The 27,879-nt window shown below is 32.4% G+C and overlaps 1 protein-coding gene across 1 annotated transcript; it reads left to right on the top strand.

Moving 5' to 3' along the window:
• Positions 1-16,081: 16,081 nt before the first annotated feature.
• On the top strand, positions 16,082-27,225 carry LOC127724902 (uncharacterized). The gene is made up of 3 exons (XM_052231905.1): positions 16,082-16,166; positions 23,961-25,559; positions 26,966-27,225. The coding sequence occupies exons 1-3, from the start codon at positions 16,082-16,084 to the stop codon at positions 27,208-27,210; spliced, it is 1,929 nt and encodes a 642-aa protein (XP_052087865.1). The 3' UTR covers positions 27,211-27,225.
• The last annotated feature ends 654 nt before the right edge of the window (positions 27,226-27,879 follow it).

Genomic DNA, 27,879 nt, shown 5'->3' with positions numbered 1-27,879 from the left:
TTACAAAAGACTCATCATTGACGCTCGAATCAAAAAGATTAAGGCCAAATAAAGTACTATGTTGCAAAGCATTGATGACCCAAAATGCCGAAAGGTTTTGCCTAATACAGCTATAGTACGATAATATATTAATTGGGTAGAATATCCTTAGGGTTTCGAAGGATTCAAAGTTTTGTAAACAGTTAATTCACTATAAATATGACAATATCAAAGATAATTCAAAGTTAACTTTAACCAGCTGTGTGGTTTAGTAATTTTAGTTTGTTAATTTTTTCTGAAGCATTATATATGTTTTGATTAATTCAAAATAAAATTCTCGGCAGCAAAGTTCTGATAAAACACGTGATGTGCTATTTCTCAACAGTAAATATATATACTTACAATTTTTCCTTAGTTTTAGCATATTTTTCATCCAACAATAAACAACAAGTAGTCTTACTTCTTTTAAATAATATGTTTGGGTCTATTATTGCATGATAACAGCTCAAATCTAATGTTTGTCTATTTGAATCAGTTGACATGAACTGCAAACAATCTACGTCAGCAGAATACTGATGTAAATTGCAGAAACGTTTTGCATTAATTGAAATTTTGCAATAATTATGTCATTACACAGGACTACACATATAGTTTAAAAAAAAACTTGTTATAATCAAACAGGTTCATGCAAAATTCGGCTGGTCTTAAGTAGAAGATTTTAAGAAAGCGTATATAGCGCCACACAATTTTTTTTTATATTTCTTCCTATGTTTGCGTTTGCGAGATAACGCAAACTTTTTAAAAACCATCAAAGTTTTGCTCATTATAGAAGGATGTACGTTGATTACTCGTCATTTGGTGTTTGGTAGATAGTTGTTTTATTTGCAATCATGCATGTACAATTTCTGCTTATTTTTATATTCTTAACTAGAGTGCCATTGAAAATTTTGTATGTTTATGTTCTATGGACAGTTAGCGAAGATTAAAACCCTGAAAAAAATAATGCCGAAATTTCGGTAAACCTAAGTCATATTCAGACGCTTTGGTCGATATTTTGTGTTTTTTCTGTCTTTTAGTCGGTTGGTTTTTTTATCCTTTGTGCCGTTCTGATTTATTTCAGTGGGGCCTTTAATTGTAACTTTAATGTATGGGTTTTGCTCATTATTGAAGGATGTACGTTGATATTATATAGTTGTTTAAATCCTCGTCATTTGATCTTTGGTAGATAGTTGTCTCGTTTGCATCACACATGTACCATTTCTCCTTATATTCTTAACTTGAGTGCCATTGAAATTATTCTATTTTTATGTTCTATGGACAGTTAGCGAAGATTAAGATTGAAACGCTGAATAAATTCTGGTTAGTTTGTAGTTTCTTAAAACTGACTTCTATCGTAAGATTTACCATGTTTACCGTTAACATTCGACAGCAGATCATTTTGGTGCCCGGGTTTTTTTTTTAATTCGTCGTTTGAGAAACTTCTCTAGAGCTGGGACGATAAAGACTTTTACATGTAGTGTTGAAACTTCAAGAATCTGAAAAAATAATGTCAAGATTTCCGTAAACCTTGGTCAGATTTGGACCTCTTGAACGATACTTCGTGGTTTTTTTTTTTTGTGTTTTTTGTTGGTTATTTTTTTGTGCTTCGTGCTGTTCTGATTTGTCATACCCTTTCCAATTGATTTTTTATCTGTGCTGTTACACCACTATCCCATATCAGGGGACGGCTGAGAATTCTCAAACATGTTTAACCCCTTTACATTCTTTATATGCCTGTTCGAAGTAAAAGCATGTAATTTAGTGGTTGTCGTTCCTTGCCTTTTGTCGTGTTTGCTTTTCGATTATTGTTTAAGCATAAATTAGGCCGTTGGTTATTACTTTTGGATAATTTCACCCGTTGTCACGCCAGGGGCCTTTAATGGTTATTTCACCGTATGGGTTTGCTCATTATTGAAAGTTTTGCGTTGATATATACAGTGAAACCTGTCTAAACCGAACCTCTTCGGGACTTTAGATTTTGTTTGGTTTTAGCAGATTATTGGTCTAATCAGTTTTAATATTCATAAAATTCAGTACCATAATGACTGGACTTAAGAACATGTTTGGTTAAGAGAGGTTTTCGGTTTAGGCAAAATTTAGTTTAGACAGGTTTCACTGTAGTTTTTTAAATCCTCGTCAATTGGACTTAGTTAGATAGTTCATACAATATCCTTATTTTTATATTCTTAACTTGAGCTTCTTTGAATTTTTTAGAAGTTTCTTAAAACTGACTTCAACCCAGGTAAAAATGTCTAGTGGGAACTAAGAAATCAAGTGGCACCTGCATTCATATTCACACATACACGTACATCTCATACCTGTCAACCTATGACAATGAAAATGCAGGTAATGACCTGCATAGAAGAATGAAATCTCAGGTCATAACGCGTACGAACTTTTTCGAGCTGAATTTCAGTATTTAGGGGACATTTTTCTTATAATTTATATCAAAGTTCCCAAAACATGTACACATGGTTAAGCAATTTAAAATTCTACGTTTTATTATTTCATTGCACTTGGAGGCCATTGATAGATTTGTGTTACATTGCCTTTATTCCTGTTCATATTCAGTCCATGACATACAATGTGCCAATTTGTGTTTTCTTTGCATTAATTTGTGCAGCTTTTGAACAGTAGAACATATCTACTGGAAGTGTTTAACGACCTTGACTGGCTGTTCAGCCCTCGCACGGTCGGTAGAACATATCAGAAGTGAATTGAATGCAAAAACATATCAGAATAATACTTTTACTTATTGTTCTACCTTAGAACAATTAAAATTTTGAAAATTACTTTTTTCATCTATAATACCTCCTTTAATTGTTTAACTTTAATTTATTATACTCTAATATCAACTTTTAGCACATTTCAGAAGTTGATATTAGAGTATAATAAAATAAAGTTAAACAATTAAAGGAGGTATAGATGAAAAAAGTAATTTTCAAAATTTTTATTTTTTAATTGTTCTAAGGTAGAACAATAAGTAAAAGTATTATTCTGATATGTGTTTGCATTCAATTCATTTTAGATTTAATCTTTTTACAAAAAAAAACACAAGTTTAAGGGGTTTATTGTGAATTGACAAAAAAGGGGGAGTAACTCAAATTGTTTTTAAAACAACTTTGAAATACACAAATTATTTACGACCTAAAGCTAAGGTAATTGGTGTTAATTAACAGTGTGTTTGACACCAAAGCTGTCAAGTGAAGCCATACACTGAAATGGGTCACTTGAGCTGAGTTTACACAGCTAGTTGAACTTCTTGTCCAGGAAGAATTACGAATTTGCCGGTATTTTAAAGAAATCAGTTTATATCTAATCAGTCTGAAGGCTTAGGAATCCGGGTGAAAACGGGTTATTTTCCGAATTCCCGGATTATTTGGTCACCCGGCGGGTGTTCCGGTGACCCCTCAGAATTGTGAAAATCTCGGGTCACACCCGCAGGATCCGGGTCAGTTGACAGGTATGACATCTATGCGAAAAATTAGATATAAAATACGTAGCTCTTCAAATGACCCCCACCCAGGATGACGGGGGAATAGAAATATGGTCATTTTGGTCTTCTTCCGACCGGCAGTAAAACTCTTGCCAAAATGGGCGTCCGTTTGGCTGTGGGGATTGTACAAGTACGCAGCCACGTCCGGTAGGAATGGGGACGTTAAATCCGATGCCTAGTTTAATGGGAGTGCACGGCTCTCTGTATTTTAAGAACCCTTACAACAACTGTATGAGGGGTTCGTAGGTGGTCTGTTACAAGGCTAATATTCTGTTCCTATCCAATTCTGTTGTTTCTTTTCTTGAAACATCTGGCATGGATAGAACCAATTATGTGAATCGATTTTAATTAGATTTTCTTCTCTCTCTTTTTACATAAAATCATTTTCTACTGAACATTTTAACGCATTAATCCTGCGCATATTAATAATCTTATTACAATATCGGGATCTTTTTTGGAAGTGTGGTTCTCGCTTGCATGAATTAACGTTGTATTTCACGCACACCTTTTCATTTGTAATATTATTGTAATATTACTGATAGATTAAACAAGTTAATGGAATTGTCGTTCAAACTTTTTTTTCTCGTTAACAAATAAAACAAATTGTTAAAACTTACCAACAGAGTTCAAAGAAAGCGATTTTATTTAAAGCATTTATATACATAGTACACCGAATGGTATTCAACAATGAGCATAACACTTACCGCTTATTCATCTACAAAAGGCCCCAACATGACAAAATGTGAAACACTTCAAACGAAAATACCAACGGCCTGGTTTATGACAAACAAATATGACAGACATCAACCAACGACTAAGACTATTAAAATCCTTGTGAAAACGTAGTACAATTAAAAGCTTTAAAAACTAAAGTGGTAGTTAATATATATTAAGAGTCTTGTTGTGTCTTGTTCTCTGATTGCCATTGCAACCTGTTTCTATAAATCTTTCCCACTCAATAGTTAGTTGAACCACCATACTAGAACCACCAACTTTCGTCCTGGAGATTTAAACTTGGACATATTGCTAATCAAAAAGCACATTCTCTTAAAGGTATATTCAGTTGTAAAAATATATTCACGTCATCACCAATTATAGTTGGGTTATCATATTAACGTACACAATTTTAATCCTGGTATCTATAATGAGTTTATTGAGTGGAAGCACTACATATATTTATTTTTGTTCATTTTTAATGCATCTTATAGAATATTATTTCAGAATAATTGTTTATTTAATCATTTTGCTCTTGTAACAAGTGATAGATTGGTAAACACAAACTTGACGTATAATGCATATAGCATTTAACACGTTAATTGTTAATTGGCATTTCAGATTTTATGTAATCGTGACAGATGGACTGACAGTTCAAATATAAAATAATTAAAGAGGGTCTGGAAGGGGGTCTTTCATTTCTGTATTGTTTAATTCTATAGGTCACTTTTCTCTATAATATTCTTTATTTTTGTGGCTAATTATTCTCTCTTTTTAATGTTTTTGCATCACATTATTCTCTTTTCTCTATAGACTTTAAAATGTGTATTTGCTGCTTCTCCGCAAAACACGCGGCATTAAGGAGTAAGAGCAAAGACTGGTCGGCTCGGAAATAGAATAATGTGTCCGGGTAAGGTGACATGTCTTCCCGCGGACTGTTACCTTGTGAACTAGCACGTTAAAAATCCGGCTCAGCGTGTCGGTCTAGTACAAAGCAGGGTTAATATTCATACAACATTAACATGTTCTCGTCCTGAATATGCATATCAATTTGCCGCTGGACGTTAAGCAGCCATCGATCATCATCATCTGTTTGCCTATTTTTGTATATTCTTTATCTTTTTGGTCCATCTTTCTGCAGTATTGGCTCATTATTCTCTATTCTGTAAACCCCACCCAGACCCTCATAAAGGGTTTTGATAACTTGCTGTAGCCCTTGTCAGTACACAATTAAAGGAACAATTACAAAAACATATATTTATGTGGTTCATAAGTGTTTCTCGTTTCTCGTTTTTTATATAGATTAGACCGTTGGTTTTCCCATTTGAATGGTTTTACACTAGTAATTTTTTGGGGCCCTTTATAGCTTACTGTTCGGTGTGAGCCAAGGCTCCGTGTTGAAGACCGTACTGTGACCTATAATGGTTTACTTTTATAAATTTTGACTTGGATGGAGAGTTGTCTCATTGGCACTCATACCACATCTTCTTATATCTATGTTAACCAGTTTTTAATCTATTCGGTATAGATTCTTTTAGTCGTGTTTTAACTCTGCAACATCTGAGGATCTAGGATCTAGGATCGAACTTTCAGAAAAGAGAATAATGAACCAAAAAAATAGACAAACAAATAAAGAGTGGAGAAGAGAGAATAATGGGCAAAATAGATAAAGAGTAGAGACAAATGGTCTACAAAAATAAAGAATACAGAAATGGAGGACCTCCCCCTCCTGAACCTCATATATAGCAGGTTTATTTCAATGGTGCTGGATATAATTTTTTAAACAGTTACCTGTGGAGTAACGCAAGGGAGTAGTTTGGTCCTCTTTTATACTTATATTATGTAACTGATATGTTAATTACATGTGTCATAATTAGCATAAGTACTAATAGTGTACATTATCATGGTATGCAGATGATAGCAGCATTATATTTTCGCATAGGAATCCGGTGGTAAAATCTGAACAAAATTGAAAAAAGAACTGCAGTCTTGCAGTCAATTGGTACTTGATAACAATTTTCCACTGCATTTGGGCAAATATGAGACTCAGTGTAGTTTGTTTGGTTAAAAACGCTATCTTGCAAAAGTGACAATTTTCAAGTTAGCTTTAGTAATCATATTATTCCAGCTCAAAATTGTGTAAAATACTTGGGCTAAAACATACAGATTTATGTCTGGGGAACCTATTATCAATAATATACTTCAAAAGGTGAACACAAAAAAAATCATTTTATGTCTACCAGGAAACTAGAAAACCTAGCTTAATTATACTTCTTTAGTTCAATGTCATTCTGATCACGCATGTTCAGCTTGGTATTCCTGTTTGTGTGAAAAGTTTGACAATAGATATGTTAGCATGATGATTTGTGAAAGATATCGGAAAAGAGAACTACCGTAGATTATATCAGGTTACGTATAGTATCAGTTTTTGGATGAGGAAAATAGAGTCAAACAACTAGGACTCAGCAATGTGCACAAAATATATTAAAACAAAAGTCGTTACTATAGTAAATGCTAGACAATCTATTAAGATTAAAGATTGTTTTAAGTATGCAACAAGATCTAGTGAATATAATTTGCTCATACCACATCAAATAAAATACAGCCTTGTGTTATTCCGTTAACTCAAATCGATCAAATTCGTTCACTGGGCACCCTACTATAAAAGGGATACATATAGTTTGACAGTAAATGTTCTTATGTTGTATTGTCCCAGGTAAGGGGAGGGTTGGCGCCTTCAAAACGAGTTTAACCCCGCCACATTCTGTATGTGTCTGTCCCAAGTCAGGAGCCTTTAATTCAGTGGTTGTCATTTGTTGCTGTGTAACATATTTGTTTTTCGTTCATTATTTTGTACATAAATTAGGCCGTTAGTTTTCTCGTTTGAATTGTTTTACATTTGCCATTTCGGGGCCTTTTATAGCTGACTATGCGGTATGGGCTTTGCTCATTGTTGAAGGCCGTACGGTGACCTATAGTTGTTGATTTCTGTATCATTTTGTCTCTTGTGGAGGGTTGTCTCATTGGCAATCATACCACATCTTCTTTTTATATATACAGACTTAGACACTGAGTTTATTAGCTAATATAGCTCTTCAACTGTTTATGTGTCTATTCTTACACATCCTTACATGGCTTTCAAAAATTTCAATGGCTTTGAGTTCCTGATGAAGATAAATCCAGGAAAGCGCTTCGTACGCATGAAAATTATCAAGTGTTGTTTTCCTTTTGACACTAAAAATATAGAAAATATGCTATTTTACCGGCGCCTGCAAAATAGTCAATGCTATTTTGCCGGCTCTAATACAAAATTTGGAATCCTAAATTTTTCTTTTGGATACTGTAAAATGGTGTGCATTATCAACAAAAAAGAATTGAAACATCATAATTTCAATTCAATATAAATAGAAAATATAATGCATAAAATACACACAACATTTTAAAAACATTGTCAAGCAAAAAACATATTAAAACTATAAAAAGAAATCACAATAAAAATGTTAAATTATTTTGTAATTATTATTAAAACAGGAAAATACATAATTAAGCGCTAAAATATTGTTAGTATAATACTCGCACATAGTACACAATTTTGCATAGAACGAACAAGTCAGAGTTATTGCCCCTTTTTACTTCGAAAATTTGGAATGCAAGGTCATAACACTTAGCAGCTTAAACATATTGCATAGTTCACTAGACCACCATAAATATGTATCTTCTATTTAATATTCATATTATAATACAATCGTCTGTCTGCATATTTCTTTTGAAAATAAAACCTTTGCAATTAAATTACCTGTAGCCGATCATGGATGGTGTGTGTTCTTTTCCACCATGAACACAACAAAGTTTCAAATGTCCATACACCAATTCTTCTTTAAAATTTTTATTTGGAGCACGAAACTGCATGGTTTTTATGGTACATGCATCCCATTTCCAGACCTGAACAAAGTGTTCCCTGTCATAGTTTTCTCTTGATATAACCCCATTTTTTTTAAGAGTTATAAATTCTGCATTAAGCTCTTACTTCTTAACAACAATGTTATCTCCCATTGTCACATTTGTACTGGGCATGATATGTTTTATTGTAGTTAAACACTTTCTGTACTCACTTTTTTATTATCTGTATTTTATACATGTACATGTACACAGAGCAAATATTACCCAAGGATATTTTGAGAACACCAATTTACTGAATTTTTTTTATAAGTAAGTAATTTTTTTTTACAAATTTAAGGTAGATATCAAATTTTCAATTGAGCCTGCAATTATAAAATAGTAAATTTTTATATTTTGCCAGCTCCTGCAAAATAGCCACTGCTTTTCATTTCTGTCTAGCAGGAGACGAAAGTCGCGGAAAGCGAGACATAGGTTTTGCTTTTGACTGCGGCGGCGGCGTTGGATGCGTTAACAATAGTTAAGTTTTCTGCTTAAGGTAGCTCGTGTATCTTCCGCCATCTTGTCTTGTCTTGTCTTGTGTGAAGGTTCTGCCTTTCAAAGGCACACCTCTGGTTACAGAGTAGAATATGGTGTATTTAACACCCACTAAATGTTTATTACACTATTAAAAACTCAAACAAAAGATAATTTAGATTTTAAATATTCACGCCTTTGACTGAGTGGTTGCAAGCAACCCTTTCTTTTTATTCACCGGTAATGTTAATAATATTGTATTATGTCTAATGTACAAAGCAAAGCAAAGTTTTCTATTTATGTATTCTACAAGGTGAAGAAAATCTGTACATCCACATTTACATTGACAGTTACAGAGTAAGGCACTAGCATCCAATATTAGTTGTGTACTAATTTCTAGTTTTTCTAATGTTCTACATTTCGAGCAGAGCTCGCTTTTATTGATAATGTGTGAAAGTTCAAGCAGGTGATAGTTTCTAGCAGAAGCTTACCCCTGTCAATGTGCAGTTTCTAACCATGGTACAACCATGGTTAACCGTGGTCAACCATGGTGGTATGGAGATGGTTGACCATGGTTTGACAAAATTGTTAATTGGCCGACCATGGTTAACCATGGTTTTGATGACCATGGTTGACTCATCAATAACCATGATTCCAAACATGGTCAACCATGGTTGGAACCGTAGTCAACCATGGTTGGAACCATGGTCAACCATGGTAGGAACCATGGTCAACCATGTTTACAACCATGGTAGGACCATGGTCTTCAAAAACCATGGTTAACCATGGTCGGCCATTTAACAATTTTGTCAAACCATGGTCAACCATCTCCATTAAACCATGGTTAACCATGGTTGGCCATTTAACATTTTTGTCTTATCATGTTTAAAATGTTAAATCGCCGACAATGGTTAACCATGCTTCCTACTGGCATGTTTCCTACAATCTACAATTTTCTTGAAACACTGATCGTCTACTTGTTACGACGCCTTGTATACTTCTCTTCCTCTCTGTACATCAGGACTACCAACAAAGGCTGAATTACAGATTTGCATGAAAATCTTTAAAGATACCCAGTCAGATGTGTTCATCCATAAAGCTGTTTCCACCTGCAAGAACATAAAATTTCCCACAAAGAATCAATAGCTCCTGATATTTTATAAAACAGATTTTAAGGATCAAATTCAATTTTATTTAATCAATGTTCTTTTTATTTTATTTTGCAAATTTTCAATAAAAACAAACATTTTATTTGTCAAATAATTGTAACCCCCCTTTTTTACCTTTCAAACAAAAGTGAAAAGAATGATTGATGTGTTATTAATTATTTTAACACATCCACACTTGTCATCTTGTACAATTTTATCAATTATACCTGGCATTCAAAACATTTCATTTGTCACAGTTTATAATGTTTATGCTGACATTGAGATGCTGACTGACTAATTTAAAGACCACTTTCTGATGTGTTCAAATGAGAGCCTTATCAAATACCGTAACAATTTTTCTATCTTATAAACAAAATATCAAACAGATTTCCTGTAAATATACTTATCTGATAACAAATCTGCTTTATGTGACAATTCTGACCATCAGTCTCTTCACTTGAATTTAAAAGCGCGAAATAACATTTGCTGACGTCACGTGACTTTTGTTCCAAGTCATTTAAATGTTTCACTCTGAGTGAATCATTGCTAACGGTGGGTGATAATAATTGACATTGACGTCGCATGCATGCTTTCCGGTGAAAAAAACATCAACAATCCATAATCATTAATCTGAAATGTTTTCAAGTTCTTAAAATATGCCGTATGATGATAAAGAGAGGCAGATTTATGAACTTGGAGATTGAGTCAGAAATTACGTCTTTGGAAGAAAGAAATAATTGTTTGACAGTGTACCACTGTAAAAAAAAAACGAGAAGAATAAATACTGAAAGTAAGTTCCAGTTTGTAAAAGTCCCAGATTTCATCCGACGGTCTCTATCTTTCTCTGTTACTGTAGCGTAACTGTTCAGGTAGAACTGCTCAGTTTATATATGTTTGTTTTCAAATGTAAAGAGAATATACTTTTATTGACATAAACATGAAAGGAGAGAGCCAGAACTTACATCTTGGGAAGAAAGAATTTAAAAATTGTTATTGAACAGTACAAATGTACCACTGAAAAACGAGCATAATTTGAATATTAAAAGTCTCAGAGTAAGTTACAGTTTGTTATAAATTCCCATGGTTAATATGACTTTATGAGGCAGGTGTTACCTGTGAAAGGGCACGAAGTCTGTATCAATTGTTTTTTTCAATTCTTACATATTTTAATGTTAAAAAAAAAAGAAAGGAAATACCGTAACGTTTCTGATGTTGGTCCAGTTGTAAGGGATTTTAGATATTACGTCATTACGTCGTTTTCAATGTAAACAAAGAAACGCTATCATCAGGTTACGTTTTTTTTCATATCAAAAGATAATTAAAATGAAATTGTTATTGCGCTCATTCCTATACTGATAAATATATATTTTACTCAAAGTCTCATGACAAACGAGACCAGAAGAAAGAAAGAGATTTCTGTACAAATGCTAACCCGAATAATTCAGTCCCTCCCCGTGATCGACTCTCCCACTCCCATCGTAGAGCAGTGGAATATAGCGACTGAATTATTCGGGTTACACAAATGCGGGAAAATAAAAAAGTTAGAAAATAAAAAGTTAACAATTTTGAGTTCATTAGTACATGTAGAATGAAATTATTATTATTTTTTTTTTATTGATTTTTCTACTACTATTGGGGACTTCATCCCCATATAAACCAGATCTTTTTTAATTCACCATGGTTCAGGTTGCCAAGTTGCCCATGGTCAGATGCAAGACCATGGTCACAAAGGTAGAAAACCATGGTTGTCAAACTCACCATTGTCACAAAGGCAGTAAACCATGGTTGTCAAATTGACCATGGTCAACCACGGTTGATTAGAGCATGGTCAACCATGGTCGATGGTCAACCATGGTCACAAAAGTGGAAAACCATAGTTGACCATGGTTTTCAGCACATCCAACCATGGTTTGACCATGGTTATCAATGGTTAGCGATGGTAACCATGGTGAACCATGGTTGCATTTTGACAGGGGTAAGCAGGACATGAATGAATGAAATGGTCTAATGTTTCAGCGTCCTCCTCACATAAGAGACATGTTGGGTTGATGTCAACTTGGTTGAAAGCTGCCCTATTACATTGGAGAATATATGTACCAGTAAGGAGTCTAAGTTTGATGGGGAGGCGCTGGATGGCTTTTGCAGAAGTCTGGACACTTGCTAGAGAATTGTGTAGTTGACCAGTTTTATAATTAGATGTAGAAATAAATGAAATACTCTTGTGGTAGACAGACATGGTAACCACATGTTCAACCCAGAAGGTGTCAATCGCTTTCCTGATAGAGCTCTTCCATTTTAATTTTGAAGGTGGTTCATCTAAAATGTTAAAGATTGGTGGTAGGCTGTATTTAATTAATAAAGATCTGATTTTTGTGAACCAACTGTCCTTTACGGCTGTTGAGATGAGGATTTGTCTTTCTGCGACTTGTCTTTCTATAGAGTTCTCTTGTCTTGAAATGTTTGCAAAAGTTCCCAAAGCTAGTTTATGGATTTTACTAATTACTGGAATCGTACCCGACAGTATATACACAGCCATGTCTGTTGTGTTAGTGGGAATAGATAGGATTTGTTTGATGCTTTTCCGATAGAAAACTTCAATTGGTTCCATTTGTGTAGAATTTGGTAATAGTATTTCTAAGCCATAAATGAGTACTGGTAACACATAAACTTGGAATAAATGTAGGCATGCTACAGGATTAAGGCCATTCTTGCCATGCAGACCTGTCCCCATCAAGCTGTATATTGTTCTCCTTGCTTTGTTGATGTTTTCCTGGATATGGATTGGGATGGTTTGCCGCGGGTTACTGTTGTGAGTAATTCCTAAATGTACAGCAGTTTCAGCATTTTGAATAGGTGTATCATTTAATGTGAAATTAAATTTATCCTCTAATTTTGGTTTCCCCGTTTTAATACTAGTAATTTTACATTTTGTAGGCTGTAATGAATATTTCTCCTGTTGACTGTAATTCTCCACGGTTGTTAATAGGGTTTGCATATTGGTAGGATCATTTACGACCAGAGTGACATCATCTGCGCATCTTAATTGTAAAATATCAGAAAACAATCGGTTTCGATCTTTAATGAAATGTGCGAATTTTGAGAGAAGAATGTCATTCATTTGGTAGACTTTTCATCTAAATGAAGGAAATTATGCGTTTTATTATTTTTTTTTGTGACTGTTTTTTACAAATACAAAATATTTTTTGTTTGATTCAATTTTCTCAACCTTGTCACTTAAGTGGACATAACTCAGATAATGTAACTTTTATGCTGGAATTTTCTATGAATTTACCTATTTAGTTTTGTAGCAGGAAAAAGAGTCCGGTGACCCTTATTTTTCCTTTTATATTTTGAAAGCTCACTTTTGGAGCTATCTTTCATATTTGATCTTAACATACTATGGTTTATAGTTTTTTTTCTATCACACAAAATTGTATTTTCCTTGAATGATCTATGAGAATTCTGACAATTTTGCACAACCTGTAGCTTAAAAGAAAGCGTGACCCATACTGTTTATTATATATATTTTAGAAACTAAATGAACTATATTTTGGCAAGTTATTAAAAAATCTATGGGTTTTAATTCAGAACCCCCCCCCCCCCCCCCCTCCCCCTCTCCCCCATTCAGTTTGATAGGAACTACTTGTGATAGATCAATCATTGATATTTTCTATAAAGTTGCATTACTAGTAATACATATCAGTTTGACGACTATTTCGACGCCCTGCCCCTAGGTCTTGGTCGAGCGACTTATAATTAATAAACAAATTTCAATGTTAATTTTGTGTTTAAATTACTTTAATAGGAACTACTTGTGATAGATCAGTGATATTTTCTGTAAAATTTCATTTCTTTCGGTTCATACCCGTGTGACGACCATTTCGCGGTCCTACCCCCTATTCACAGCCAATTGTCTCTGAAAATAAGATTACCTATATACCTTAATGTTATATTACTATCAGTACATTTAAGTTTGTCGACCATTACGAGGCCCTGCTCCCTACCGAGTTCATGTTCCAGTGACTTTGAATTAATTAGCAATATTGCTGTCCATCAGATTGTCTTTTCTGAATTTTCTGCGAACAGGCGAGACATATATCTGTGTCAACAGTTTATAATTAGATTGGTAGTTTTTGCCTGTGACTACTATATTTAGGTGTGTTATAGTAGTGTTGTAGTAGTGTTGTAGTAGTCTCAGTTTTTGCCAAATGATTTAAACATAGATATAATAGCCATTATACGTATATGGCAAGCCGTTTTACTATTTATTCTAACTTCAAGATATCTAATAAACTTTATAAGATATCTCATATAGTTTATAAGATATATTATATAGTTTATAAGATATCTTATGTCATTTATAAGATATCTTCTATGGTTATAAGATTTCTCATACTATTTATAAGATATCTCATATAATTTTCTTTATAAGATATTATATGAGATATCTTATAAAATATATGAGATATCTTATAAAAATAAAATATATGAGATATCTTATAAAGTATGATTTTTATAAGATATCTAAAATACAAAATATTTATAAGATATCTTATAAACTTTAGAAGATATCTTATAAAGTTTGTAAGATATTTTATAAAGTATACGAGATATCTTATAAAATATATGAGACATCTTATAAACTACATAACATAGCTTATAAAATATATGAGATAGCTTATAAAATATATAAGATATATAAAAAATATTTATAAGATATCTTATATAAAAAATATTTATAAGATATCTTATATAGAAAATATTTATAAGATATCTTATATAAAAAATATTTATAAGATATCTTATATAAAATATATTTTATGAGATATATTATATATTATATAAGATATCTTGAATTTGGAATAAATGGTAAAACGGCATGTCATAATTATATCTATGTTTTACATTTTTTTTGTAAATAACAACAAAAAATAAGAACCTTTTAAATCTGATGTCAAAGTTTTTATGTCAAATAAAAAGAAAGCATGCCGATTTTAAAGTGAATTTGAACATATCCTAATAGTATAATCAAGTATCTCTCTAATAGTCCAGTCGATTTGTGAAACAATTGTTCAGATTGTGGTAAAAGCATCAAATTTTGCAGAGTTTTAGTTAAGGTCATAAGTAACATTTATAGCTATGTACCCAATTCAGAAAATCAAAATGGCTGCTCTGGGCGGCCATTTTGAAATGACCTCCAAAAAATTAATAATAATTATTAAAAAATATAAAAAAATAAATGACTTTACCAATTTTGATAACCTTTTGTATATTCATCACTAATGACAAAGACTATCACCTGAGGACTCATATATGAAAGTATCGGTGGCCATTTTGAAAACATAAATGTCCAATATGTCATTATTTGCTATCCTAAATTGTTATTTGCCTTTATACTAATGTTTTTATGCATTGACAACTAGTTTTGCTAATCATTTATATATGACTGTTGCTAATTATATCAGATATTCACCAAGTGGTAAAAAAAGGGCATGCATATGTCAACAAAGATAAATGTATCTAAAGAAATATAATGTCTTTTACTTGCAGGTTAGCCTAAGTTACTTTTTACCACACAAAAGTATGTAACTATATACAATTTAATTTATGACCACTCTATGTCGCAAAGAAAAAAATTTAGGTATTGAAATCACTGGATCTGAAAACATAATGAACAAATAGACTAGAAGGAATATTTCGGACGCCAAGAGAGGACACCTGAGGATTTACAATGCCAAGGAGATACACAAAGAGCAGACATAGACATGTGAGTCCTTTATGTAAGCATACAAAGATGTTGCACATTGAATTAGTTTCTCACATCGTTCAACTGTTCTAAGTTGATGAAGGCCATGGAATGGGAGAAACACTCCAGAAACACAAGGCAAAATGTACTAATCCTGTCAAAACAAATTGTCAGATCTCAATATATTTTGTCAGGAAAAACGAAAAAATGCTTCTTAATTTCAAGATGAGTCGCCGATTGAAAATACCAGTAAAATAACCAGACACAGTTGTGATGAATCAACAAGAACAATGACCGCACGGAGGGTTTTTTTTTGGGGGGGGGGAGGGGGGGAGGTATCTGACTATCATCATGAAGCATCGACAATAATGATCGACAATAGAGTACGTGACTGTGCACTTGAACTACTAACCATTGTTCTCTTAGCCAGACTCAGTGCTGGAGATTTAATATCACAGGAGCAGATATCATGCTAAATGTTTGTTAAAACTGCACGACAAGGCAATATAAAGACAGAATTCAAAGACACAGAAAGAAAGTTATGGAATGGGGCTTGCCAAATTGATAGAATACAGTGATGACTCACAGTCTGGAACAGATATTGTTTCAATATTTCAGCATGTTGATATCGGTAAATTGTACAGTAAACGCCTTGAGCAAATCAGAGTTGTCATGGAAGGAATGATTAATACAACGCTTCTGGAAATTGGATACTAAGTACCTGACTTTGGCCTCATTCCGGAAGTGACGTCATACATAAAAAACAAGGGATTCTGGGAAAAATGGCGGCGGCCGCCATTTTTTTCCCAGAATCCCTTGTTTTTTTAAGTATGACGTCACTGAATGAGGCCAAAGTCAGGTACTATTACTTAGGGGTAGGGAAATAATAAAGGGGGGTGGGGAAAAAGAAGGGGGGTCAAATAGTTTATTTATAAATAAAAAAATTTCACTCTGCATTAGGGACTTGTGACCCGTATGTTAATATTAACATTAGTTGCATTAAAAAAATTTTATTAAAAAATAAGGTTTTATAAGAGTTAATAACTTTTTTATTATAAATATTTAATCGAGACATATAGCGTATAAAAAATACCTTACATTTTCAGCTTTCCACATGTTCCAATGCACCTAAAATTTTTAAAATCGTTCTGTTGTAACTCAAGTTATAGGTATTATTATATTATAAATAACGTCAAAAAATATTTCCCGAACTTATTTTATTTTACCTTGTAACTTGTTCAGTCGGAAAGCTGACCCCGGTTTGACCCCATTTCTTAAAGCAACAATGGAAGTCATGTGATCAGTTGAACGGCAAACGCCTGAATCTGACAGATAGAGGTCAATTTGTCGACAAAAAAAGTACCCGTATGTAAAATGTTTACGCCCACAGACAGCGCCACCTATAATTTTTTCTACGGCGTCTTTGAGAACGATGTTCCGTTCTGTAGTAAATTAAAACATTAAATTAACTAAAACATAGAAAAGTAAGTGTATAAAACTAATTAAAAGATATATTTGCACATGACTGGTTATGCATGATACGCTGGCAATGTGCGCAATGTCCTTTAATCCAAGATTCAAAATTAGTTTGTTTCCTATGTCAAAATGGCGGATTCCAATGTTTACATTTTTCCATCGATTTGAGAGCTGACACAAATTCGTATCCAATCATTAATTTGCATATTATGTACTGTGTAGGGTAGCTTATCCAATGGGATTTACTGTTATAAAGTGGCTATACGTTACCAGCCATCGTTACAACAGTGCCATGTGTTTTGTGTGTATAGCTCAGGAATGATGTGTATTCAATATTTACGGTAAATAATCAATGTAATGTTCATTATATTTCCATGCATACACAAGTCATAACAGCAAATGCATTTTTTATAGAACTTACTAGGTAAACAGACATGTTTAACTGTCTGCTTTAGCAAAAATTCGTGTAAATAAACCCGATGGGTCGTTTTGAATATTCAAGCACAGCAGACAAACACGTGCCGTGGTAGATTATTGATGTTTGTTTACCTAAATTGCACGCTGTTGTTACTAAATACTTAGAAATAACCATTATCGTGTTATTATTGTTTAACAGCAGATAAAATTAATTTTACAATTGCATTTAACTACTTTCAAGAGTTATATAATACACCTTGCTTAAGAAATAGGTCTAGCTAGGTCCATGGACCTCCTTTACTAGGTCCTTAAAAAAAGAGGCTGTAATAATGTACATGATGTAAATTACCATATTTACATTCCAGCATTTTTTTGCATTTGATATATTTCATATATATGTACATGTATGTACATAGAGAACAAAAGAGTAAATGAACATACATGGGTTTAATTCCCACCCTAGGTATTAATTTTAATACTCATTAGAGGTTGGAGCAAATAGGGCAGATTGCAATCGACCATAATGTAGTGTCTAAAAATGCTGATTGATGTGGCCAAGTCCTCAACAACCTTTTTTCTAAGTATACAGCAGCTCCTTTAAGGATTAGTAAGGGAACACTTTACATATAGTCCAGTGGCTAAGTCCTGTCTTTTTTGTCTCTATTATTTCCTTATTTATATTATTATATTTCTTATATTCTCTTGTACATGTAGTAAGCTAAAAGCTATCATTACTCTTTTTCCTCATCTGCCTGATAACAATGAAATGTATTCATTGTTGATGTCTGTAAAGTGACTTATAATTTAACTGCTAACAGACATTTGGACTCTGGTGGATAGTTTCTATACTGTTATCTCATTGGCAATCATACCACATCTCTTTATTTTAGTACAGGTTAAGTATTTAAAGTAAGTGACTAACAAACATTAAATCATTTGAAAGAAAAATTCTGCAATGATTTCAGTTAACATATATCAACAATAAGATTTGGTTGTATAAATTGTGTCATTATGTTTATAATGACCGCTGTAATTGTGAACTGCCATGACTGTCTTGTACAAAATATATTTGAATAAGTTCCCTAATGAATAGTATATAGATGTTTAAAAAAACAAATGTATGTACTAGTTCCAGATCTATCAATTCAAAAATAATTGATGATTTTTTTAATTAATTGAATAATAACAACATATTGCAATAATCATGATAATCATGATATTAAAATACAAACTAGCATTCTTATATGTGATACATATATAACTTAATGCAGCTTATTCTGAAATTGTAAGGTATGTCATAAAAAAGAGATTTTTTGTAAAAGTTACCAAAATTGTCTGTATTTCAACCACATTTAGGCCTAGGAACCTTAAATTTTTAAGTGTAGAGGTTGACAAGTCATGACTGTAAATTCAGATATTATCATGAGGTTTTTATTAAAGTAAATAATGCAATTAAATTGATTATCTCAATAAAAAGAACTCTCATTCTGATTTGATACTATGAGATTTTTTCTGATATCAGAAAAATAAATATCTCATTGTTGTCCATTCTTCAAAAAATTTCTGAACATACTGTACATGTATTTAAGTCAGCTTTGTTTTTGTCTGAGACTACTATAACATGGGAAGTGACCAATCTCTATGTTAATTGTTATAGTAGTCTCAGGTTTTTGTTTTGTAGTTCAATTGACTATGCATTTTAGAGCAGTTAAATATGAATTTGGATTAAATTTGAAGTTGATTCAGTATATTTTATGACATAATAACACTCTTTTATTTAAACAAAGCATTTTCAGACTTTATTTACAGACCAGCTTAGCTAATCATTCATTATTCAATCAATAATTTAATTAAAAGACTCAACAGTTGTTTGTAGGACTTATGAATTCAAATATAAGGGAAAAAAATCAAAACTTGAAGTAATACATGCAATAGGAATTATGAGAACTGCATGATATCAGATTGCAATACAGCTTTTTTTTCAGTTTTCTTTGTGTTGATTATAATGTTTTAAATCCCTTTCTGGCTTTTTGGATGTTCAGATTTTTTTCTCTTGATTAAGAGCGAGCAACGGAACTTGTACATCTTATATAGTTTCTTATCTCGGGGTGGATCAAGCAAATTTTCAGAGGAGGGGGGCATGTATTGTCTACATTTTCTTTTTTTCCATATTGTAATTTAATGTAATGCAAAGTTAAATTCTATTGTAACACAAGTTCTGCTGACAAATGGCTGATAAACCCCTCTTGTATGTAATTATTTGGCATGAAATGAAATATGTTTTTTCTGTATATGGAAATTAGGAATAATCCACCCTCTCTTTATAAAAGACCTGGATCTGCTTAAAAGTTCTTGCTTTTCTCAGAATTTTCCATTGTTACATCAGGAATAAAGGCTACCAATAATCATGCTTGACAATCATTGAGGTCACACATAAAGAACCCATCTCTTTGCAGATCATAGTAGAAAAACAAAGATACAATGTAGTTGGTAACATAAATGTATTTAAAAATATCAAGAGAAACATTCCCATACAGAATCTCTGTCAATAAGTTATTTTTCCACTCTTAACAGTGAAATCTTAAATATGTAAATTGATCGGCAAGCCTCACATCTTGAAAAATAAAATGTCTGTAGGAAAGAACTATTGTTTCACAATTGATGCTGTGTTAGAATTTATAATATCACTCTTTTTTCTCCATATGATCAGCATAAAAAGTGACAAGTTCTTCAGTCTAAATAACTTTGTTAAATCTCATTTCTGATGGAACATTTTCAGTGCACCAGATTAACAACTTTCTATGTTAGATACTTATTTAAATATAAAAATTCAAGTCTAATTTTAGAGTGAAGTTTTAATATATTTAAACAAACTGTTCTAAACAACCAACATGTACAAACACTGAGTTTATTTTCATATCCTTTCTTAGAATATTGATACAAAGAAAGTAAAACAAAGACTTGTATCATTCCATCTACCAAAAGGGTGTTTGAGAATATACAAATAAGTCCAAGTTTCAGAGAAAAGTCAGTTATCTATAATTTTCTTCTTTGGAAGTTTTCAAAAACCTGTTTTAGGGTACTTGAAAAAATGCCATATTCAAACATTCCATGACTATTTTAATGTTACAAGAGTAGAGGAACATAAAATATTGAATGGTTATTCAAGAAAGTGTCGAAATATAACTACAATCATTAATTTTACTCGAATTTACTGTTGTGAACTTGCAGTTTCCTACGACGCGTGTACGGAGTTATCTCCCGTTGATCTCCGCTTCGCCACGAATAAGCTGACACAATTGCGTATCCGGGGAATTTATGATCTATAATTAATATATAAGATGCAGAAAATGGTTTTACTTCATATTTTATACCCCTCCATACGTTACCAAACCCATTTAAGAAATGATTTGGGATTTTCCGTAGACCTACGCAAATTTTCCAAAAAAAATTCCAACTTCCATCGTTGTTTTAGAATACTTTTATAACACCTTTCATAAATAAGTATACATAATAATGAAGCTTATTCACTCAAGATTTGGACCCTACAAGTTTTATTTATGTACGAGTTACAATTAGACGATACGAGGTAAAAAACCAAGAGGTGTACACGTTCACAAGAAAACGGTAAACTCTGACCTTTTATCACGTGACCAATGTCTTGAACTTAGACGCCATTAAAGCGTTTGCCGTTCAACTGTGATTACCATATATGGGCATTTTTTTACCAAAAAAAGTGAAGCCTGTTTTTTGGAATTTGTAGTTTTTTGCATGAATTAAAACTAATTTGCTTTTAAGTGAACATTCTTGAGTATATAAGGAATATATTGATCCACTCAATTATGGATTAAACTAATTTTTTCTCTCAAAATGTGTCTTCAAAGTCTAGGTGTTGACCAAAAAAATCGGTCACTGGAAATTAAAATCGTAATTTTCTTTCTTAACTTCTCGGGAAGCTATGCTGAATTTAAATTATGTTATGTAACATAACTTTGACTATGATATGTCAAATTTGTGCCACTTAATACGCTGTAATACGCAAATGTGCCACTTCGATGTGTCGATATTTCTGACGAAGCGGGGCCGATAGTAATTTACGAGTTACGTCCCTTTGTTTGACACTCTCATGATCAAACTATTATTATATTAAGATCTATTAAGCACCATATGCTGTTATTTACATGAGGATATTATTAAAATAATTTTATTGAATATATTTTGATACTGAAGACATGTGCAAAAAAATTAGCGAAACACATTTTATCACTTTTCAGAACTCAGTCTCAGTGAAATACTCAAATAGGCCCTCTGTCAGTATGTGCCATAATATTATTATTCCAAGAGTTAATTTAATATTTATATTTTGGTAAGTATTTATACTGCTGTAACCAAATTATTTCAACACAGAAATAAATTTCTATTTTAATCATACAAGGGGTAGCCAAAATATTCATGAATAATGGATCAAGACAGGATTAAAATGATCAAATACAGGAACTCCTTTTCATTACTGATACCTGATCCTACCTTTTTCATTTAAACTTAAACGAGACCATAATGAAAGTATTCCGAATGTAAATTCTTCATTATTTGAAATAAAAGGAAATTAGTTTGCAATTCTTGTATGAACAAACTAAATATAACAATAAATTTTGTCTCACTGATTCCATGCAGATTCTAATGTCGTAATGAATGGACTCAAATTATAAAAAAAAAAAACACTAAACCAATAAATAAATGGTTCTAATCATGAACTTGAAAATAGATAAGAACAAAAAAGACTGGGTCTAATATTTTTCTTCTTCTATTTAATTTTTTTTAACAATTATGCATTTTTATATTTATATAAAAGTATTTCAGAGCAGATTATGAGTGCTAAGTCAACAATATTATGTTTTAGATCACAAGTCATAAGTAAGTCACACTTCATGTCAGTATGAACATGCTTTGAATAAGAGTGATTAAAATGCTAGTCTGAAAGAGATTGTTTTAAGTTCATATTTAGGACAAGACTTTTTCATTTACCTTTGGCAGTTTTGCAGGATTACTTCATCACAAATTTTTTTATAATATTATAAACGATGAATGAGTTTTGGTTAAGGTTGTGTAAAGACAGTATACGATTTCCTTACCTTGTTTTAGTTAAGTCAAACAAATCACTGACTTAAAGAGAATAATTAATCCAGTCAAATATTCACAGCTGAACTCGCCATTGCTTTTTCAAACAAACACGCTAAATGTGTGTACATTGTGTAAAGATGCAAGTTGACATCGATGTGTAAGATAAAAAAAACTACAATGTCAAAAAATGTCTTTCGTTTGGAATTTAGTTCGAACGGGGTTTCCTAAGGGATGATAGAACGTTAGACTTGATTTTTGTTTTAACTTTGAGATACTTGTTATTAATTTTTTATATATTTGTATATTCTTTGTTTATCTGGAAAAAAAAGAAGAAAAAAATAACAGACAATTTCGCATAATTCTTAAACGACGATCAAAGGCATTACGTTATTTTTAAAAGACGGACAATTTATAACATGTTTAAGTATTATTTTCTTTGAAAATAAGAACCATACTTGAAAAATCGAAAGAAATCTATTTCTGAGCCTAATGGCAAGTAAGAAACAGAAAAAAAAAAAAAATTCCAAATTAGCGCCAAATTATTTTTTCCGCGAAATTAACGCAATTTCAGAATGGCGGGTTTTAATATCAGTCCCATTGTTGTCTTAAGAAAGTAGCAACAACGGTCGTTTCTAAGGGCTTGCTTTCCGACTGTGTTGAGCACGTATTATAACGTCGCGTTAACGTCACGTGACGTTATAGTTACCTAACGTTGTTGTCAATAACATCTTTTCAATTCAAAGTTTGAACCAGAGGAAACCACACGTAAGAAAGGTAAGCTCCGTTTTATATTTATATTTTTTTGTATGTAAAGGTTTAAAACATGCTTTTATTATATAAAATAAACTATAATAATATAAAATAATATAATATTAAAATTAAATAAAAGAAATTATGTAAGCTCCGTTTTATATTTATATTTTTTTATATGTAAAGGTTTAAAACATGCTTTTATTATATAAAATAAACTATAATAATATAAAATAATATAATATTAAAATAAAATAAAATAAAAGAAATTATGTTTGTAAAACAAAAGTTAAAGTTATAAAAAAGTATATTTACTCTTATAACCTTTTCTGTTTAAAAAAAAATGTTCACAGGCATCAAGTTCTACATAAGCATGTCCACAACCATCGCGTTCTACATAAACATCTCCACAAACATCAAGTTTTACATGGACATGTTCACAGGCATCAAGTTCTACATAAGCATGTCCACAACCATCGCGTTCTACATAAACATCTCCACAAACATCAAGTTTTACATGGACATGTTCACACGCACCGTGTTCTACATAAACATGTTCACAAACATCGTGTTCTACATAAACATCTCCACAAACATCAAGTTTTACATGGACATATTCACACACATCGCGTTCTACATAAACATCTCCACAAACATCAAGTTTTACATGGACATGTTCACACGCATCGCGTGCCACATAAGCATGTTCACAAACATCGTGTTCTTCATAAACATCTCCACAAACATCAAGTTTTACATGGACATGTTCACACGCACCGTGTTCTACATAAACATGTTCACAAACATCGTGTTCTACATAAACATCTCCACAAACATCAAGTTTTACATGGACATATTCACACGCATCGCGTTCTACATAAACATCTCCACAAACATCAAGTTTTACATGGACATGTTCACACGCATCGCGTGCTACATAAGCATGTTCACAAACATCGTGTTCTTCATAAACATCTCCACAAACATCAAGTTTTACATGAACATGTTCACATGCATCGTGTTCTACATAAACATGTGCACAAGCATCGTGTTTTACACAAACATGTTCACAAGCATCACGTTCTACACAAGCATGTTCACAGTCATCGCGTTCTACATAAACATGTGCACAAACATCGCGTTGAACACCAACATGTCCACAACCATCGCGTTCTACATAAACATCTCCACAAACATCAAGTTTTACATGGACATGTTCACAGGCATCAAGTTCTACATAAGCATGTCCACAACCATCGCGTTCTACATAAACATCTCCACAAACATCAAGTTTTACATGGACATGTTCACACGCACCGTGTTCTACATAAACATGTTCACAAACATCGTGTTCTACATAAACATCTCCACAAACATCAAGTTTTACATGGACATATTCACACGCATCGCGTTCTACATAAACATCTCCACAAACATCAAGTTTTACATGGACATGTTCACACGCATCGCGTGCTACATAAGCATGTTCACAAACATCGTGTTCTTCATAAACATCTCCACAAACATCAAGTTTTACATGGACATGTTCACACGCACCGTGTTCTACATAAACATGTTCACAAACATCGTGTTCTACATAAACATCTCCACAAACATCAAGTTTTACATGGACATATTCACACGCATCGCGTTCTACATAAACATCTCCACAAACATCAAGTTTTACATGGACATGTTCACACGCATCGCGTGCTACATAAGCATGTTCACAAACATCGTGTTCTTCATAAACATCTCCACAAACATCAAGTTTTACATGAACATGTTCACATGCATCGTGTTCTACATAAACATGTGCACAAGCATCGTGTTTTACACAAACATGTTCACAAGCATCACGTTCTACACAAGCATGTTCACAGTCATCGCGTTCTACATAAACATGTGCACAAACATCGCGTTGAACACCAACATGTTCACAAGCATCACGTTCTACACAGTCATCACGTTGTTCACAGCCATGTTTACAAACATCGAGTTGTTCATAGCCATGTCCACAAACACAACGTTGTACACAGCCATGTTCACAGACATCAAATTCTACACCGACATGTTCACAGACATCAAGTTGTACACCGACATGTTCACAGGCATCTTATTGCTCATAGACATATTCACAGCCACCAAACTGCTGTTCATAGGCATGTCCACACACACGTTTTTGAGGGAAATTTCAATGATGATGGGACAGATGTCAATTTGAGAATAAGACATGGCATCATTTACTTCGGAGGAAACAGTAAGTAATTCATTTTACATATATTTGATCTCATTGAAAATCCTTTGTATTAGGTCTACATTGTACATTTAAAGAACATTATACCATATAAAGTAGGGATAATGGCTGGATATTTAAAAATGCTTTGAACATATGAGACAAGTGCTACCTGATGAGTCTCCGAAGGTGATTTATTTTTACACTTTTCGGAAACCAGGTATACAACTTTTCGCACAGTCGTATGCTCCTTAGCTTTATTGTGTTTAACGAAAATTTTCGAAAAGAACGAAAACCTTGAAAATTTTATCGCCTTCATGCTGTTGCTGCCATGTTGTTGAAACGTTTTTAATGGCCATAGCGTACAAATCCAAATCGATCCTTTTTATTAGTACTGCCTTCGGGGGAATTTTAATTACAATTTAACTGACTGCGTTATCTTATGGACTGTTTACCTCCAATATTTTACTACAAGATGTATACACCTTATCGCTATTCCCGCTTGACCCGAGAATCTGTCCCGCTCGAACTTTTGACGTCATACAACAATCACTTTTCCATTGTGGCGTCAGACATTTTCTATTATGACGTCAAAATTTTACGGGAACTTGTGTAATGTCCAGTAATGGCGGACAAATAGCGATAAGGTGTATTTTCATCCAGATGTTAATGTGTGTAAAATCATTTTGGGTAAGGTTGTTGTTATTTTGTCAACAACTATGTGTAAATTGTTATTTTAGCTCAAAACGAGGCTCAATAAAGCCAATTTCACATTTCACAGTGACAACCCATTTGACCTTTCTGCACTAAACAGTCCAGTTTATATTTACCTATTCATTTATCAATAAAACTAACATAATTTCAGAGGCCAAATAATGGCTCTTATCGTACTTTTGTTAATCTAAAAATCAATCTATTCATTTCTTTGGATATATGTTCTACAATGAATTATCTTACTTTAATGTTTATGAAAGATTGGTATCAAAATAATGCTGACAACATATGTTTAATTGGGACAAAAACGAAAAGATAAGATCAGAAAAACAAAATAAAAAGGCTGGTAACTGAAGGTATACCACGTTTCATTCAATGTAGTGTTCATTTGCAACCACAATACACTGAGATCATAAATGACTGGAATGACAAATTAATGGAATGTGTCTCCCTAGTTCATAGCTCTGCTTCCTTGTTTAAGTAAGTTTTGGGCTTTTTAACGTTTGTATTCGGTTTTGGATTTTTATCTTCATCACTGAAGAGAAATCGATTGTCGAAATGCGCATCTGATGTATAAATTTGGTACTGCCTATTAAACAAATTGACCTATGTATTGCTGTTTTTGCAGTAATTAAATTAATGTGTAAAGAATTTAATAACTGCGTATTTCTTAACATTTCAAAACTGAATAATTTGTATTTTCGAATTCTATTTAGCATACCGTCTAAGTGGTGGTCGAAGAAGATTTATGAGTCTTTGGCAGGAATGTCTTGAATCATACGGTGACAGCAACGAATGTTTTGTGCAGTTAGGAAACCAACATCTATTTACGGTTATTCAAGGTATACTTAGTTTAGGCTGTTTTCTCACAGTCAACAAAACAATGTCATTGTTCAGGTTATTAATTCTCAAAAACATTATTATTTGTGGAAATTATAAAAATACCAGGCTTTTAATTTAACACGGCAAACACGCGTTTCGTCTACATAAAATCATACTAATAGTATGTTCTCGAATCAGAACTGTCAAACGCTAATTCAAGTACACAGATTCATAAATCTGGGATAAACAAATTCACATCGTCTCCTAGGATCAAATCATTTGATAAACAGTAAAATAACAAACAATAACCTAAAATTGATATTTGACATCAACACAGGAGTGCTTGCTACAATTTAACAAAACATCCACCAATATGTGTATCAATCTAGTTTTTATCAAAGATACCAAGATTTTAATGTTATGCGACAGAACGATTACTTTTTTTTATTACAGTTAAATATTAAATATTTAGCTTGTGAAATAAGAAGATTAATATATAAGCATTATATTTATAATTGTACACATTTTAAAAGTAAAGTAAATAAAGATGTATTATTTATTAATAATTTTTATTATCTTGAAGACTTTATTAGATTTATGAAATCAAATACTTCTTGTCAACTTAAATCATATTCAAAATATAGATATTTAATACAACATTGAAACTAAAAATTGGTAATTAATATTACTTTTTTTATTACAGTTACATATTATTATTAAATATTTACCTTGTGAAATAAGAAGATTAATATATAAACATTATATTTATAATTGTACATTTTTTAAAAGTAAAATAAATAAAGATGTA

The sequence above is a fragment of the Mytilus californianus genome, unplaced genomic scaffold (assembly GCF_021869535.1).
Source record: "Mytilus californianus isolate M0D057914Y unplaced genomic scaffold, xbMytCali1.0.p SCAF_14, whole genome shotgun sequence".
In the NCBI taxonomy this organism is placed as follows: domain Eukaryota; kingdom Metazoa; phylum Mollusca; class Bivalvia; order Mytilida; family Mytilidae; genus Mytilus; species Mytilus californianus.
This window is presented reverse-complemented; position numbering and strand designations above follow the sequence as displayed.